This window comes from Hemicordylus capensis, chromosome 2 (assembly GCF_027244095.1).
Source record: "Hemicordylus capensis ecotype Gifberg chromosome 2, rHemCap1.1.pri, whole genome shotgun sequence".
NCBI lineage: Eukaryota > Metazoa > Chordata > Lepidosauria > Squamata > Cordylidae > Hemicordylus > Hemicordylus capensis.
Genome location: NC_069658.1, coordinates 46,183,024 through 46,200,224, shown reverse-complemented (window position 1 = coordinate 46,200,224; position 17,201 = coordinate 46,183,024). Strand labels below are relative to the sequence as shown.

Below are 17,201 nucleotides of genomic sequence, written 5' to 3'. Positions count from 1 at the left end.
GTTGCACATGTTGTTCTTAACCCTGCATGTGATAAACCGGCAGAAGTCATCGTGCTTCACATCTTTGCACATGTTCAGAGCACACGCTCCAAAGCTCAGCAGAGGAACCATGAATGATAAGAGAGACAAGGAGGAACGAAATGTGCCAATTCAGGATGCAAGACAGGGCACTACCTGCAAATAAATTTATGTATGGGCAGATGTAGCAGCAGCTGGATGCTTGAACTGATAAGCCCTCATGCCTACCAGCCAGTAAACTTTCTTATAGGCATTCCCTCTTGTTTCAAATAGAAAATTAGAAAGGAGCAATGCTCCATACTGTTACTGGACAGACAGTGCCTGTGGGAAGGTTAGTACCATTGAAATCCAGAACCTGCTGTTTCTGGCAGAGCACCCAAACAGAGGCACATATTGTATCCAAGATGTTGGTATGATATATCTGGTATAATCGTACCCTTACTTTAAAGCTGGAGGGAAGGGAACACTGATAATCTTTACCAACCAATATCTGGAGCATCATTGCTAATGGCTATGAAAACCAGTACACTTCAGTGACTGATTACAAGTTTAATACAGTAAATATTAGCCCAATATCTGGAGGGAAGAAACCAAAGAAAATTACCTGGATTGCCTGTTAGTAGTTTCCACTTTCCATGTCGAATTGCAGCATGTATGGAGGTATTGAAAATAGAATCTTCCCATGAAAGAGAATTACTCAGTGGTGAGGTCCTGTTGGTACCTGCACCTAAGGCGGGATGGAGGAGTAAACCAGAGTTATATCAATTGTGTAATTGTACTGCCCCTTTTTAATTGGCAGGTAGCCGTTATTCAGTAGTGGAAAGCTACTGTGCATTTTCAATAAATACTGAGGTTATGATTATAAGCAGCTTTAGGGTCAAAACATTTATAGCGCTTAGGCCAGTCTGGAAGTACCCCAGACACATTCAGTGCAAACATGTCTTTCTCTCTCCATAGTGAAGATCTGAAGGAAAACGATTCTGCAGATCTGTGGACCAGGCTAACTGGCCTATGATCTCTTCAGTTCTTCCAAGTGTTTCATGGGTGTGTGTGTGTGTGTGTTTTAATAAGGCAAAGGATGAACTTAAAGATGAATATGGTACTTGAGAAACATAATAAAAAAGAAGGGGATGGGGCCTGGCAAAACTGACAGCTGATTCAGCATTCAGCTTGACTAGAATGTACATCTGTCATACAAACTATGATGCTAAAAGGTAGTTGGACTGCAGGTCAAGACCCCACTGTGACTTCTCTTTAGTTATTTCATCTGTCTTCATCATACTGGCAGGTTTTCACGACTGAAGGAATCATGGTTGAATGCTGATTAGCCACATCAGTGTAATTATGTGAACCCATGCCACATGGGCAATCTTGGTTCCATTCCGGGGTGAAAGCCAGCATCAGTAATCTAGGATCCGATGCAGGGTGGTGGAGCTCAGGATGCTCCAAATCAGGAGCCACCAGTTTGGCAGAGTTCCAAACCAAGATCCACTAATTGTGTGAACCCACAGATCTTGCCTATTCTGGCCTAATTCAGATGATGATCTTGTTGCAGATTGTCTCTCATTTGATGACCTCTCATACCCCAGTATTGAGATTAGCTTTAAGCTCTGTCAGGGAACTGTAGTGTGCAAGGCTCCAATCTAACACATACACTGCTACATAGGTTCAAACTCACTAAGGTATTGTACAGACTAAAGAAGCAAGAACCTGCCAGATTGAGACCCCTGATATGGTGTGATTATCTAGAAGTGTCCAGTATGGCTACTAGTCTGAGGGCCACCTCCAGCCTCAAAAGTAGGCTGCCTCTGAGTACTAGTTGCAGGGGAGTAACAGCAAGAGAGAGGGAATGCCCTCAACTCCTGCTGTAGGCTTTCAATGGTATCTGGTGGGCCACTGTGTGAAACAGGATGCTGGACTAGATGGGCCTTGGGCCTGATCCAGCAGAGCTGTTCTTATGTTTATCACCATCCTCCTCACATTGGGCTCATTTAGAATTCCTTGAAATTTTGAAAGCGATGGTTGTTTCACAACCTAAAAACAAGGGATCAATGACTAATTTCCCATTCTGAATAAAATAAAGAATATTCATCTTATTTATTACATTTCAATCCTGCTATTCTTTCAAGGATAGTGATTCGGTTGACATAGTATACTTGGACTTCCAAAAATCTTTTGATAAAGTTCCTCACCAAAGGCTCTTGAGTAAACTTAGCAGTCATGGAATAAGGGGATGTTCATGTGTGGATTGGTAACTGGTTGAAGGACAGAGAGTAAACAGAGAGTAGGAATAAATGGAGGTAGGTACGAAGTGGGGTCCCCCAGGGATCGGTACTGGGACCAGTGCTCTTTAACTTGTTCATAAATGATCTAGAAGTTGGGGTGACCAGCGAAGTGACCAAAATTGCAGATGACACTAAACTATTTAGGATAGTGAAATCCACAACGGATTGTGAGGAACTCCAAAAAGATCTCTCGAAACTGGGGGAGTGGGCAACAAAATGGCAAATGCAGTTTAGTGTAAGCAAGTGGCCGAATCAATTTATTACAGCCATAGGCCATACAGAGAACATACAAAGATTAAAACAAGATTAAAAACAAAATATGCCAGCAGTAATATAATACATAATTATCAGGACAAAACAATAGCGCCTAAGAATTAGATCTTAAACAGGATCTTAGTCTAATAGCAACATAAAAGAATTTCGCCACCATTATCTCATTATCTTGATCCTCAAGACAAAAATTCAAATAAAAGGGGTCAGCTCTTCCTGGGAATTGGTCTAACAGAGGGAATATGAATTCTTTCCTAGTATCAGAGTACAGGGAGCAATATAACAGCACATGAGAAACTGTTTCAGGGAGGCCTGCACCACAAGGGCATAGGCCAAAATCTGACGATCCCTTATTAAATCTTTTTTCCAAAAGGGCTGAAGGCAGCACATTCATACGGGCCCTAGTTAAAGCTATCCTAAACTTTAAAAAGTGTAGGGAAGCTAAATATTTAGCACCTCTATTCCCCGAAGGGGGCATGATACCAAAAAATAGAGGGGAGCAGGTCCTATTTCCCCTAGAAACAAGATTCTGGTGCTCAATGTCATGAAGGCGTTGTATAAGTGTAAACTTCGCCTTCTCATTTCCCATGAGTAAAATTTCAGAAGGAGATAGACCCATTTGCAATATTTTGTTGTTAACATATGACAGCCAAGGGCTAGGAAAGGAGTCTCTCCATAGAAACAAAAAATAGGAGGGCTCCTGAATATCCAAGCAAAGTTTAATCCATCTGGTGAAAGTAAGTTCCCATGCTTTTAAAAAAAAAATAGTAAGGGATCCAGATTCCAAACATAATGCTGAATAAGGTACACATCTGGGTACCCCAAAGATAACTCTAAGAAATAATGACTGAATCGTTTCCATCTCTGATGTTATTCCCTGAATCCAAAGTGGGACGCCATAAAGTAATTGAGCTACGATCTTTGCTCGAAAAACTTGGAGAGCCATAGGTATATATTGGCCTCCTTTGGAATAGTAGAATCGCAAAAGAGCATTGAGAGTTTTACAAGCAATAGAGATAGAATACAATCTTTGAGATTTCCAGTTAAGATTATATTGGAAATGTATACCAAGGTATTTGAATTTATAAACCTGCTCGATATTTTCCTTATTTACTACCCACTTATAAAGTTTCCTAGCTTTAGTGAAAACCAGGACCTTCGATTTCTCATAGTTAATAGATAAGTTATTGTCATTGCAATAATGGGCAAAGGCTGCCAGCAATCTAAGGAGACCAAGACGGGTCTGGGACAATAACACTGCATCATCCGCATATAGCAACACTGGCACACGAATGTCGGCCAATTTTGGGGCGTGTGAATCTATCATTTCTAAACACTGCGCTAAATCATTGATAAAAAGATTAAACAATGAAGGGGCCGGAACACAACCCTGCCTGACCCCACGAGTGGCGGGGATTGAACCAGTTAGAGCCCCATTGGGAGCATATCTGACTTGGATGGAAGAATTGACATGGAGCTGCATAATCAGGAACAACAATCTTTTGTCTATCGAGGATTTCCCAAGCTTAGACCACAATAATTCCCTAGGAATTAGATCGAACGCAGCTTTTATTTATTTTTATTTTATTTATTTATTTGTTTATTTATTTACATTTATATCCCGCTCTTCCTCCAAGGAGCCCAGAGCGGTGTACTACATACTTAAGTTTCTCCTCACAACAACCCTGTGAAGTAGGTTAGGCTGAGAGAGAAGTGACTGGCCCAGAGTCACCCAGCTAGTATCATGGCTGAATGGGGATTTGAACTCGGGTCTCCCCGGTCCTAGTCCAGCATTCTAACCACTACACCACGCTGGCTCCTTTTTAAATCCATAAAAGCTGCGAAAAGTCTACCCTTGGGAGCACTAGAGTATTTACATGCAAGATGGTTCAGAATCATACAGTGGTCAAGTGTAGAGCGACCTGCTCTGAAGCCTGCCTGTTCGGTCCCTAGGATCTGCTGATCAGAAATCCATGTTTCAAGTTTGGATAACAAAACTCCACAAACTCCTCAAAGACCCTTGTGGGGAAAATTTCCCACACAGCCAAACGACTCCTCATTCTTATCAGTGATTATCATGATCAAAGCATGATCAAATGTAAGCATATGCGCTTTGAAAGGTCTTAGCTCTAAAAACGTCGTCAAATGGCTTGTACAGGAAAAGCCAAAATTTGAGCAAGGGACCTACAAATTTGCACTTTTGAGTACCACCTCTGACGGTTGGTTGAATTCAAGCAAATATCCAAGATAAGTTGTTTGGGTTGGTATACTAACTGAAAAGTTCTCACATTCTCCCCATAATTATGATGTTCAGGATGAATCAAAGAAGGGACCCTCCACGGATACTGGAACCTCCATACAGTGGTATTTGGTCTGTAAGTGGGGGCTGGAATTCTGTCTGCACGCCAACATCAGCAGGCTGGTGGTCCTCCTTCAGACTTGTTACTATAGAAGCCCTAAATTTATCATTTAAAACAGACTTAGATAATTTCTTCAATTCCAAAGCCAGCTGGTCCATTTGTTCTGAGACTTTAGAAAAGCGCTGGAAAAGATAAAAGTTTCCAGCACTAATAAAGCCAGATTTGAGGAAGAATCCTCACCAGAATCAGGTAAGGACGTTTTCCTAGGAATACGGGGAGATAGATCAGCTGAGTCATTCGAGAATAACAAAGAAAGCTCATCCGCTTCACTTAGATTACTAGAAGCAAGTGTAAAGTGATGCACATTGGGGCAGAAGACCCCAACTTCACATATATGCTGATGGGATCTGAGCTGTCGGTGACTGAATGGGGCACTTTCCATACTAGACCCTACAACGAGGTCAGGGCGAATCTCGGAAGTGTGCTTCCACACTTCATGTGTCGTGACACCACAGTCCCTATGCAGTCAGCAGCATGCCATTCACATTTCCAGTGCCTTGTTGCAAATTGAATCGCTGCGATATAGAGCAAGGACATAGAATATCTGGTGTGGAAAAGGTTTTTGGGGGGGGGGGGGTTGATGCTGTGAGACTGCTCCCCCTGCTGTTTATGGCCTGAATGTGACTTGTCCGAATGGAGGCAATTTGCTACTAACGAGCAGCTAGTCTGGGAAGTGCTCAGGAGAGAGATCTTCGGGTTGTGGTGGTCAGCTCATTGAAAGTGTTGTCTCAGTGCGTGGCAGCTGTGAAAAAGGCTAATTCCATGCTAGGTATCATTAGGAAGGTGATTGAAAATAAAAATGCTAATATTATAATGCCCTTATACAAATCTATGGTGCAGCCACATCTGGAGTACGGCATACAGCTTTGATCACCGTATCTTAAGAAGCATATTAGTAGAACTGGAAAAGGTACAGAAGAGGGCAACCAAGATGATCAGGGGCCTGGAGCACCTTAATTATGAGGCTAGGCTACAGCATCTGGGGCTCTTTGCCTTGGAAAAGAGGCGACTAAGGGGAAATATAATCGAGGTGTATAAAATTATGCATGGAGTGGAGAGGGTGTAAAGAGAGAAATGTTTCTCCCTCTCTCACTACACTAGAACCAGGGGTCACCCCATGAAACTGAGGTTCGGGAAATGTGATGTGGTGATGGCCACCAGCTTGGATGGCTTTAAAAGGAGCTTAGACAGATCTGTGGTGGACAGGTCTAACAATGGCTACTAGTCTGGTGGCTGTGGGAGATCTCCAGCCTCAGAGGCACGATGCCTCTAAAGACCAGTTGCAGGGGAGCAACAGCAGGAGAGAGGGCATGCACATACCTCTTGCCTGTGGGTTCCCCAGAGGCATCTGGTGGGCCACTGTGTGAAACAGGATGCTGAACTAGATGGGCCTTGGGCCTGATCCAGCAGGGCTGTTCTGATGTTCTTATATTCTTAGGGAGCAAAGGACAGAATATCTCCCTTTTATCTTCCTAACAACCTTGAGAAATAGGCTAGTCTAAGAGATAGTAAGAACATAAGAACAGCCCTGCTGGATCAGGCCCAAGACCCATCTAGGCCAGCATCCTGTTTCACACAGTGGCCCACCAGATGGTGGACTAATAAGGGTTAGGGTTAGTTGTCCTTGGAGTAATCACCCACTGATAGTGAGTGATTAGTCCAAGGACAGTAAGTTTCTAGTTGAGCAGGGATTTGAACCTGAGTCTCTTCAGACCAAATCAAACAGTGACCACTATACTACAGAGTATTCTAAGAGAGTAGTTTGTCTAGAATGGGGTGGATGGATTGAGTGGGAGCGGGAGCCTTGCTCCTGTGCAGGCATATTTGCTTTCACACTGGCAGAAGAGAAAGCATATCTGATGATCTGCGATGTGTGAGGCCTATTCAGCCTTTAATCTGGCCTTGCCAATAATCTAAATATTATAATGAACATGTGTTCCCAGGCCTTCATTCTGATGAGATGGATGCAACCTGGGCTAACCACAATCCTAGGAATCGGTTATAAAAATGTACACATAAGCCACAAGTACATACAGTTCTCAGTAAACCTACCCTTTCCCAGCTTTACAGAGGCCTGGTCAAAACAGCCTGCTACAATAGCAATCACAAGTATGGAACCACAAGACAATGTTGTAGTATTTCCATGGTGCGCATGTGTTACCTGAGCCTGTGGTGAGCATGGTAAAGGTTTTAGGTACCTTTCCCTCTCAGACTCAGAAAGGATTGTGGCTGTCTTGAGAAAGTATTCCAAGCCGTGACATGTTCTCATTTTTTTGGCTAAGCTTTCCTTCCCTGCCCCCATCCTCGCTACTGTTATATTAGTTCCACCCACTTGCTTGTCAGTTAACTGTCCTCTGAGTCAATGAACATTCCACTCCATTGAGTTACATTGGGACAGTTTTGTGGGGTTCTGGCCCCCTTAGTTTCTTCTTCAGATTTTTGTGAAACCAACATATCTGTGAGTTACCCCAAATCTGGTACCTCCCTCTTGCCCACTGCTACTGCGGTTAGGCGTCCATAAAGATTATAATATTTTTACCTCTTCTGGAAATAGATGATAGATATTACATAGGTAATTGCCTTATACTGAATCACTGGTCCATCTAGCTTAGAATTGTCTGTATTGACTGGCAGCAGCTCTCCAAGATTTCAGACAGGTATTTCCCAGTCCTGTCTGGAGATAGCAGGGACTGAGGCTGGGACCTTCTGTATACAAAGCAGGTAGTCTTCCACTAAGCTATGGTCCCTCCATTCCCCTGGGAATGCTATTTCTTATCATTTGTATAATGCTAGAGATTGCTCAAAATACTCCAGATATATTATCTCAGTAATCCTCACAACAGCCAAGTCAATGCTATTATCCCATATTGCGGCTGGAGGACTGAGGCTGAGACACCCTGATTTGCCTAAGGCGAGTACAGGATAGTGTGAAGTTTCTTCCTGCTTTCTGACAATAGGTAATGCATCTGTACCCTTCACTATATATGTGCTATTTTATTAGGTGGTGAGTGAAGTCATTTATGAAGAGAAGCTCTCTTTTGAGGAAGACTGATGACAAAATATTTCCATGAGATTTGATATGCTCCAACAGTAATTTTCCCACACTGTTTATAAGGGTGAAATAAGCTAGTCCAACCTCTAAACTTCCCGTGTAAATTATGCTGGTTTATATTTTTCCTTGATCTCTGCAAATTTCATTACACTTCTAACAGTTTTCTGCTAAAAGTAAAACATGGAATAGAAATAAAAGGAAAATATTGCCAGATACAAGCTGAATTATGTGAGGCAAAGCTCTACACATGGTATTTATTATCGAAGCTGGAAAATTCAAATCTTTCATCATTTTTGTACATTCCATATGACTTGTTTCAAACGGATTCAAACATTTGATTTTCAATTTACAAAGTAAACATCACAGATGATATGCTGTGACCATAATTTATATTTAATAGGTTTCAGGACAGCCAATATCTATTTTGTGTAGAAGTATAGAGTGCAGAAAAAAAAATAACACAAATTCAGTTTCATCTTAATTATCTGGAAACAACTGAATTAAATAATAAACGTCTTTGGCCCACTCCCTTAGTCCTCATCTCCAATAAAAACAAAGGATGACCACATATGTGTTACTCTAGTTTTGTCAATAAAAAGAGATTAGCTAGATCGGACAAAAGGTCCATCTAGCCCAAAATCTGGTTTCCCAAAGTGGTCAATGAGATGCCTCTGGGAAGTCCACACGCAAAGCATGAAGGCAATAGCACTCATTCTGAACAACTAGTTTTCAGAGTTACACTGCTTTTGAACATGGAAGTTCTATTGAGCTATCATGGCATAACCATTGACATCTATCATTATTATTAATCATTATTATTATTATTATTATTATTATTATTATTATTATCCATCATCAATGTGTCTGATCTCTTTTTAAAGCTCTCTAAGCTAGTGGCCATCAGCATACATTGGGGTTATCAATCAGATGAAAAACAGAGATTCCAGTGCACTTCCATGGAGCATGTTGTATGAACTCAGGATTTTGGGGAAGCATGCCAACCTGAGATAGAGCTGAGATCCGTAATCTAGGGTCTGGGTTCACACAACACACTCTGTGGGAGTATGCACGCTGCCGGAATCTCCAGTTTTCATCTAACATCACAATGACTGTGTGAAGAGCCCCATTGTGACAGTGAATTTCAAAACTTAAGCATGCATTGTATAGAAGGCAGGAGTGTAGCATGTCCTAGCAAGCACGGTGTTTAGGTGCTGCTTTTAGTGACAAGGCTTTTCCAGATTTAGGTTGGTTTGATTGCATACTTATTACATGATTTCATTATGTATTTTGTACTATTGGGGCTTGATTATTATGGTTACTGATGCACAGACCTTTGATACTTCTGATGAAGACACTTGCAAAACGGACTATCACCTAGGAAGTCTGTCAAAGTTCCAGTTTCCACTGTTTCTACTTTCAAGATTTCTGTGCCAAGCCTCTCAGTTCAAGGTTTTTGTGCAGAGTGCAGCACCTCGCATTCATGAGGATTGATTTTCGGCACATCAGCACCATCAACATCATTGTTAACGACCAGCATTTCAGTGACTGTTGTCAGCATCATATTTTTCAGCTTGTGGAGCTTGTTTTAGCCCTTATCATTGTATTCACTTGCTGTTGTAACATGGGTGCTTGTGGGAATTTGTCATTATATGTGTAGTCTGGCTCAATCCTGCTTTGTGCCTCTGTATTTATTGCCTTTCCTATTGTTCACGGGTTCTGTGGTAGATTTTGTTGTACAGAAGGTATTTCATCTCTCCTGAACTTACAGCAAATCAGTTTCACTGAGTTTCTCAGATGAAAGAGTATTAGGAATGAAAAAGTTCTGTCTACTTTCTCCCAACCATACATAATTTAATAAACCTCCATCATGTTCCCTCTTACTCCCCCGCCCACTGCAAATTCCCATTTCCTTATTTCTGTTGGCTCCTAAAATACAGAATGTAAGCCCGTCTTTTTTTAGAAATGTCACTCTGCTTATGTTTATATTACTCTGTAAAGTACCATGCATATTGATGGCATTGCATGTATAGATAAGTAGGGGGGAAAGACGGTATCGATTGTATGTTCTGATCTTTGGTAATGAAAAGATTAAGCTGTAGATGCAAGAATTCCCTGGAATTCTCTGCCACAAGATGTGGTGACAGCTACTAGTCGGATGGCTATAGGCCACCTCCAGCCTCTGAGTACCAGTTGCAGGGGAGTAACAGCAGGAGACAGGGCATGCCCTCAACTCCTGCCTGTAGGCTTCCAGCGGCATCTGGTGGGCCACTGTGTGAAACAGGATTCTGGACTAGATGGGCCTTGGGCCTGATCCAGCAGGGCTGTTCTTATGTTCAAGAATGGCTCTCAGTTTGGATTTTAACATGTAAACAGTGAATGCAGTCACATATAACTGGATGGGCAACACAGCTACAGCATTTTATATTGATGCTCCATTATTTTCCTCATGCTCATTCATTCAATCCTTAAATAAAAGCTCCAATAATAAGCAACATTGGCAAAACCATAAGAAGATGAGATATAAATAGGGAGTATGTGTATGGAAAAAAGGAAAACCAACCAAATACATTCATTCCTTAGTCTGTGATTAGAATGATGAGAGAGAACCAAGTTGAGAAGGATTTTTTTCCCAGTATGGCAAGTGATCAAAGAGTACATAGCTTTGGTGTAACACATTATTTAGTGAAAGACCAACCAGAAAAGTTAAGGCATATTATATTCCAGTGTGTTTGTGGTCTCCTATGCCAATATGCAGAAAGAACATTTTGGGGCCTGCAGAAATTTTTTGGAGAGGACTGAAACCATGTAAATTTAATTCTTAATTTGGAAATGGAGCCATGCCCAGTTGCTTAGTCCACAATGCTTGTCATATGAGCTGAGTTTCTAGAGGCAACTTCATTGCCTGCCACCCTTCATTGACCATGAGCTAAAAAAGGAAAGATTTGCTAACAGTGTGGAAGATGACTTACAATGTATTATGACCAAACAAAACAGGGTACTCATTTGAAACATCTGTTCTTGTGGTCTGGTCTGCAGCCACACCTATGGGTTTGGGCCTGGACATGCCACAACACCTGAACAGGTGTCCTACTCATCATGGAAGCATTCCATAAAACCACTCTGGTTTCCTTAGGGAAGGTGTGTGGGATTTGTGACTGGACAGAGTTAAAAGTGAGCAACACTGTTTTCTTTGTTGTGGCTTCTCGTTCCAGCTTGTGGGAAACTGGAGAGCTATTCCATCTTGCTGTATGGTACTGGAACACTGATGACAAGGTTATTAATACTGCTCTTCTTATAGTTACATTATATCATATTATATCTGCACATCAATTACGACTATCAAACCCATGTAAGGCTTTACAGTGGTTATCTAGCTTTAAATCGGTCAATTAGTTAACTAACGGACTGCTTTGCTTAAATGTTCTGCACTTTCCAAGCTTAAGAAAAATTATGTTTAGCCACTAATTATTTTATTTATTGATTTAATACATTTATATACCGCCCAAAATGCAAGCTCTCTGGGCGGTTTACAAAACAATAAAAACAGCCAATAAAAGATTACAACATTTCAACAATTAAAAATAAAAGTTAAAACTATTAAAACACAATTAAAACAGTATCTAATATGGAATCATACTTCCTCTGTCAATTGCCAATTGGAGATCATCCATCAGGCTGACCAAGGCAGTCTCCACCCCATAGCCCACCTGAAAGCTGGTCTCAAATGGGTCTAGATAATCAGTTTTATCCAAGACTGCCTGGAGTTGGGAGGCCACCACCCTCTCAATTATCTTGCCCAGCCATGGAAGGTTGGAGACAGGCCTATAGTTGCTCAACTCTGAGGAATCCAGGGCAGGCTTCTTCAGAAGTGGTCTAATAATTGCCTCCTTCAGACAAGGAGGCATCCTGCCCTCCCTCAGAGAAGCATTTGTGATCTCTACCAGGCCTTCTAAAACTGTAAGATAGTATAAGCCATATTGGGCAAGGGTCAAGAGAACAGGTGGTAGGCTGCATCTCTCCAAGCAGCTTGTCCACATCCTCAGGAGTCACAAACTGAAACTGATCCAGCCTAACCACATAAGAGGAGTCACTGGACACCTCCGATTCAGACACTGCAGTAACTGTGGGGTCTAAATCCAAGTCGGCCTCAATACGAGAGATTTTATCCACAAATAAATCATTAAACACATCACAGCAGGTAATAGACGGTTCCAAATTCTGATTCAAGGGAGGAGGGGCACTCACTAGCTCTCACACAACCCTGGACAACTCCGCCAGACATGAACTTGCGGATGCAATACAAGCTGGAAAGAATCGCTTCTTTGCCGCCCATATTGCCAAAGCATAGATCTTCAAAAGTGCTTGATGTTGTAATCTGTCAGATTCGAGTCGAGTCTTCCTCCACTTGCACTCCAGTCATCTACCTCACTGCTTCAGCCCCCGTAGTTCTTCCCTATACCAAGGCTCCAATTTTGAAGTGTGTTGGAGAGGACGCTTAGGTGCGATCATGTCTATTGCCCCAGTGAGCTTGCTGTTCCAGTTCTCCACCAGGGCATCAACAGGATCACTGGCAGAGCCAACACTAAATCCCTCCAAGGCTTCTTGGAACCCTAATGGATCCAATAACCTTCTTGGGCGGACCATTATAATGGGCCCCTCGCCCCTGTGAAGGTGGGGTGCGACTGTGAGTCCAAACTTAACCAGATGGTGGTCCGGCCATGACAATGGGGAAATCATAGAAGTCCCTACCCACGGAACACCACCCTGATCAGAGTGAAAGACCAGATCAAGCGTGTGACCAGCAATGTGTGGCAGTCCTGAGACCCTTTGGGATAGGCCCATAGTTGTCATGGCCGCTATCAACTCCTGAGCCGCCCCAGACAAATTGGTCCCATCGTGGACATTGAAGTCCCCCAGCACCACAAGTCTGGGAGACTCCAACGCCAACCCGAGACCAAGTCCGTCATCTCAGTTAGGGACTCCATTGGGCAGCGGGGCGATCAGTACACCAAGAGAAGTCCCAGTCTATCCCTGGTCTCCAAACTTAGGTACACACTTTCAATATGGTCAGACACTTCCATAGGGATCCTGGTTAGGGAAAGGTTATTCTTATAGACCACAGCCACTCCACATCCCCGCCCACGTCCCAGTAGCCGCTCCTCAACAATATTCCTGTACTTAGCTATATTTGATATAGCTAAATGATAGCTTATACTAGTTAAACTACCTAGCTGTTAATTAATTATCCTTGACTGATCACATTCCATGTAAACTAGAACCAGGGGTCATCCCATGAAATTGATTGCCAGGAAATTTAGGACAAGAAAACATAGGTACTTTTTCACACAACACATAATCAACTTGTGGAATTCTCTGCCACAAGATGTGGTGACAGCCAACAACCTGGATGGCTTTGGTTTGGATAACTTCATGGAGGAGAGGTCTATCAACGGCTACTAGTTGAGGGCTATAGGCCACCTCCAGCCTGAAAGGCAGGATGCCTCTGAGTACCAGTTGCAGAGGAGTAACAGCAGGAGAGAGGGCATGCCCTCAACTCCTACCTGTAGGCTTCCAGCAGCATCTGATGGGCCACTGTGTGAAATAGGAAGCTAGTCTAAATGGGCCTTAGGCCTGATCCAGCAGGGCTGTTTTTATGTTAAACTAATCAAAGTCCAGATATAATTCAATGCTACAAATATACACTTCTTCATAAAAGAAGAAATGTATGTTTGTGGCATTCAGTATTAAATCCTATTTTTAGCACCTATTTTTGTTTAGCTGCTAAAGAAAAGCAAACATTATAGCACAATCCATAGATACACAGATGTAGTAGAAACACCGTACCCACTCAACATATGGCTTCGGCACTGGCAATTACGCAGCGGAAGGGGCTGAAGAGTGCTTGGAAAATACAGCTCATGCAGAATGCTGCTGCCAGGATGCAGCCAGGGGCCCACTAATCAGAACACCTGACATTATTAAACTTGCATTGGCTCCCAGTTTCTTTCTGAGCCCAAGTCAGAGTGCTAATTATCACCTTCAAAGCCCTACATGGTTTGGAACCTCCATCCCTGACCTGCTCCTACATGATCCTGCTTGCCCACTGGGTAGGCCCTGCTCCATGTGATGTCCCACTGCTGTCTGGGATATGGTTGGTGGAGGATGAGGCTCAGTTGCAATACCCAGACACTGACCGCCCTCCCTCAGAAAGCTCACCAAGCCCTTTCCTTGTAGACCTTCAGGAAGATGTTGAAGTCTGATTTGTTTCAACAGGCTTTTAGTGCTGGGTGATGTGCTTGTGCTCCCCGGATCAGTTTGTTGTTTAGCTCTCTTGGCTTTTTAGGTGCTGCTGAACTCTTTATTATGTTTGTTATTGTTTTTAAATTTGTTTTTTAAAATTGTATGCTGTTCTCGGGGTTCTTCGTGACAAATAGCAACATATACATTTTAACATTAACACATAACTATTGTTAAAATCGTATCTCCTACATAGTTTTTATTTTTAATTTTGGCAATCCCACAACATAAGGGAAATTTCTGATTATATCCCAGAAATTTGCTGGTAGATTTTAAAATACATTTTATAGGAAAAAGGAGTGCAGCAGAAATTGGAACAAAAGTGGTCACAAGAGATTTCTGATGACAACTTTTCAAGGAACCTTCTTGGGGAGGGGGTGAAGCATAGTGGCAGCAGGCTCCACCCCTGACCTAGCATTTTCATTGTAAGGACTGGAAAAAGTCCCTGCATGTCTAACTGCATAGTCAGTGAGCTCTTCCATAGCACCAGGAATCCTACTTTTCTAGGGTTCCTGATCTCCCCAGCAATAAAGTTGTACACACAAGCACTCTCTATAGACATTGTAATCAAGGCTGTTTGAAGTTCTTGCCAGTCAAATCAGGGCTGAATCCAGTTGGATAGATTTGACCTGAATTGAACCTATGTCTCTTTCAGGTTGAATTGGGTCAATTTGGGGCAGACATCCAATACCCTATTCTACAATTCCCAACATTTCCCTGCATCTTTCCCAGGACTGCAGAGGGACACCCCCCTCCCCAAGGCTTTTAAAAAATGAAGCTGCACCATAGCAGCCAATACTCCCTTTCTGCCAGAAGTGAAAATAAAGAAAAGATTCTCAACATCCTGCCCAGTAAGTACTAAACAGGGGTGAGGGGAGAGGGGGGCATGGTCAGGCCAAAAGATTGTTAGGATCAAGTCTAGAATAGGGTATTGGATTACTCTTTTTTTTCTTCAAGTAAAATCACATCTCTAATTCATAACTCATGTGGTCTCTATCTGTATTGAATTCCCCACCCCAAGCTACCTAGGTTGGGTACGAGACAGAGGTCTGGTGGCTGTTTACTGGAGACAGTCAGAGAACAAAATTCCACTTGGTGTCAGTACTAAAACCCCTCTAATCATGGGGCTGGTTGATATCAGGCCATGATACCTCCACATAGAGTGGTGCTCTGCATAGCACTGGGGAGGGCCCTTAAATGGAAGCATAGCCACAGGAAGTCCCAGTGTGCCTTGTAGATTCGCAGGAAGTGCTTGGAAATGTAGAGCTCAATGGGAAAGGTGCTGGGAAGGACTACATTTCCAAGAGTTCCTGCATGACTTCCAAGACATCAGAGGGGCTTCCTATGGCTCTGCTTCCCTTTAAGGGCCCAACCTGGTGCTGTGCACGGGACCACTCTGCATGGAGGTAAGCAGTGGGAGCAGCTGCCTCTGTGTGGGACCAGGGGTGATGTGCACAGGATTCAACTTGTGGAGGAGAGCGGGTCTTGTGATAGCAAGAATGAAGGGAGACTACATGTATGAGGACTGTTAAGACATGCCCCTTTGGGGATGAGGCTGCTCTGGGAAGAGCATCTGCATGTTTGCATGTACTGTAGAAGGTTCCAAGTTGCCCCCCTGGCATCTCCAAGACAGGACTGAGAGAGACTTCTGCCCTGCAACCTTGGAGAAGCCACTGCCAGTCTGTGTAGAGAATGCTGAGCTAGATGAACCAATGGTCTGATTCAATGTAAGGCAGCTTCCTATGTTCCTAACTTCAACCCTTCAAAGCCTGATATACTACTAGTACTACTAGCAATAAGATGTTTGTTTTTGCAATATATTGTCTATTATAACACTGTAAGCCGTGTTGTGCCATACATTTATGGGAAAGCAGAGTATAATTTTTAATTAATAAATACATGCAGCATGATTGCAACTGCATCCTGAAAGGAGATTCCTTCCTTTAAGGGCTCCGTTAATTGAAGAGAAAATGAAAAAGCAGCCAGGCACAAGGTGTCACAGAGCAAACCGAAAGCAGGGCTCAGGCAAACTTTGTGGCAGGATTTCCTAAGAAGCTGCTAGAGAATAGTGGAAGTTTAAGGAAAGTAAGGCCACTGACTAACATATACAAAGGCAGTGAACTGCTTTAACTGCCGAAGACAAGCACTAGTGTGGAGCCCCAAATTCCTGGTACCAAGTGTAGCACATTTAGATTATGTAAGAGAACTGAGGCACACTGCCCCCACCAGGAGAGTCATTTCTTTGGTGGAGGCAAAGATTTTTTTAAATTTACTCCTCTTGCATTAGGGGGCAAGTAGCTGCAAAAGCTGGGAGTCAACCTTTGGCTTTTGCAGCTGACTCGCTCTTTTATGACTTAGGGAGGAGGTGCCTCCTTCCTGATACATTATGGGGTGAGTCAGCTTCCAAAGTGGGGAAGCAAATCAGTGTGGGACACTGGCCAGTGTCCCATGGCAGACTAGTGTGTCATGCCACAACAGCTGTGAAACACTGTAGTATACAGAGGGCTTATCTGTCCACATTCTTTATTGTCAATATGGACCCTCTGCTCCCATATGAACTTACACAGGAACTGGTCCTGCTCTTTCATAGGAACATAGGAAACTGCCATATACTGAGTCAGACCACTGGTTTATCTTGCTCAGTATTGTCTTCACAGACTGGCAGCGGCTTCTCCAAGGTTGCAGGCAGGAATCTCTCTCAGCCCTATCTTGGAGAAGCCAGGGAGGGAACTTGAAACCTTCTGCTCTTCCCAGAGCGGCTTCATCCCCTGAGGGGAATATCTTGCCGTGCTCACACATCAAGTCTCCCATTCAGATGCAACCAGGGCAGACCCTGCTTAGCTATGGGGACAAGTCATG

General features: G+C 43.0%; 1 protein-coding gene across 9 annotated transcripts in view; it reads right to left on the bottom strand.

Moving 5' to 3' along the window:
* ARSB (arylsulfatase B) overlaps nucleotides 1-17,201 on the bottom strand; it is a 294,461-nt gene that overhangs the window by 178,800 nt on the left and 98,460 nt on the right. For 4 of the 9 annotated variants that reach the window (XM_053295445.1, XM_053295438.1, XM_053295440.1 and 1 more), the window contains one exon: nucleotides 623-745. The exons of the other annotated variants lie outside the window; for them this stretch is intronic. In XM_053295445.1, coding sequence (XP_053151420.1) covers nucleotides 623-745 — 123 coding nt within the window. The remainder of the gene's footprint in view (nucleotides 1-622; nucleotides 746-17,201) is intronic. 9 annotated transcript variants of the gene reach the window in all.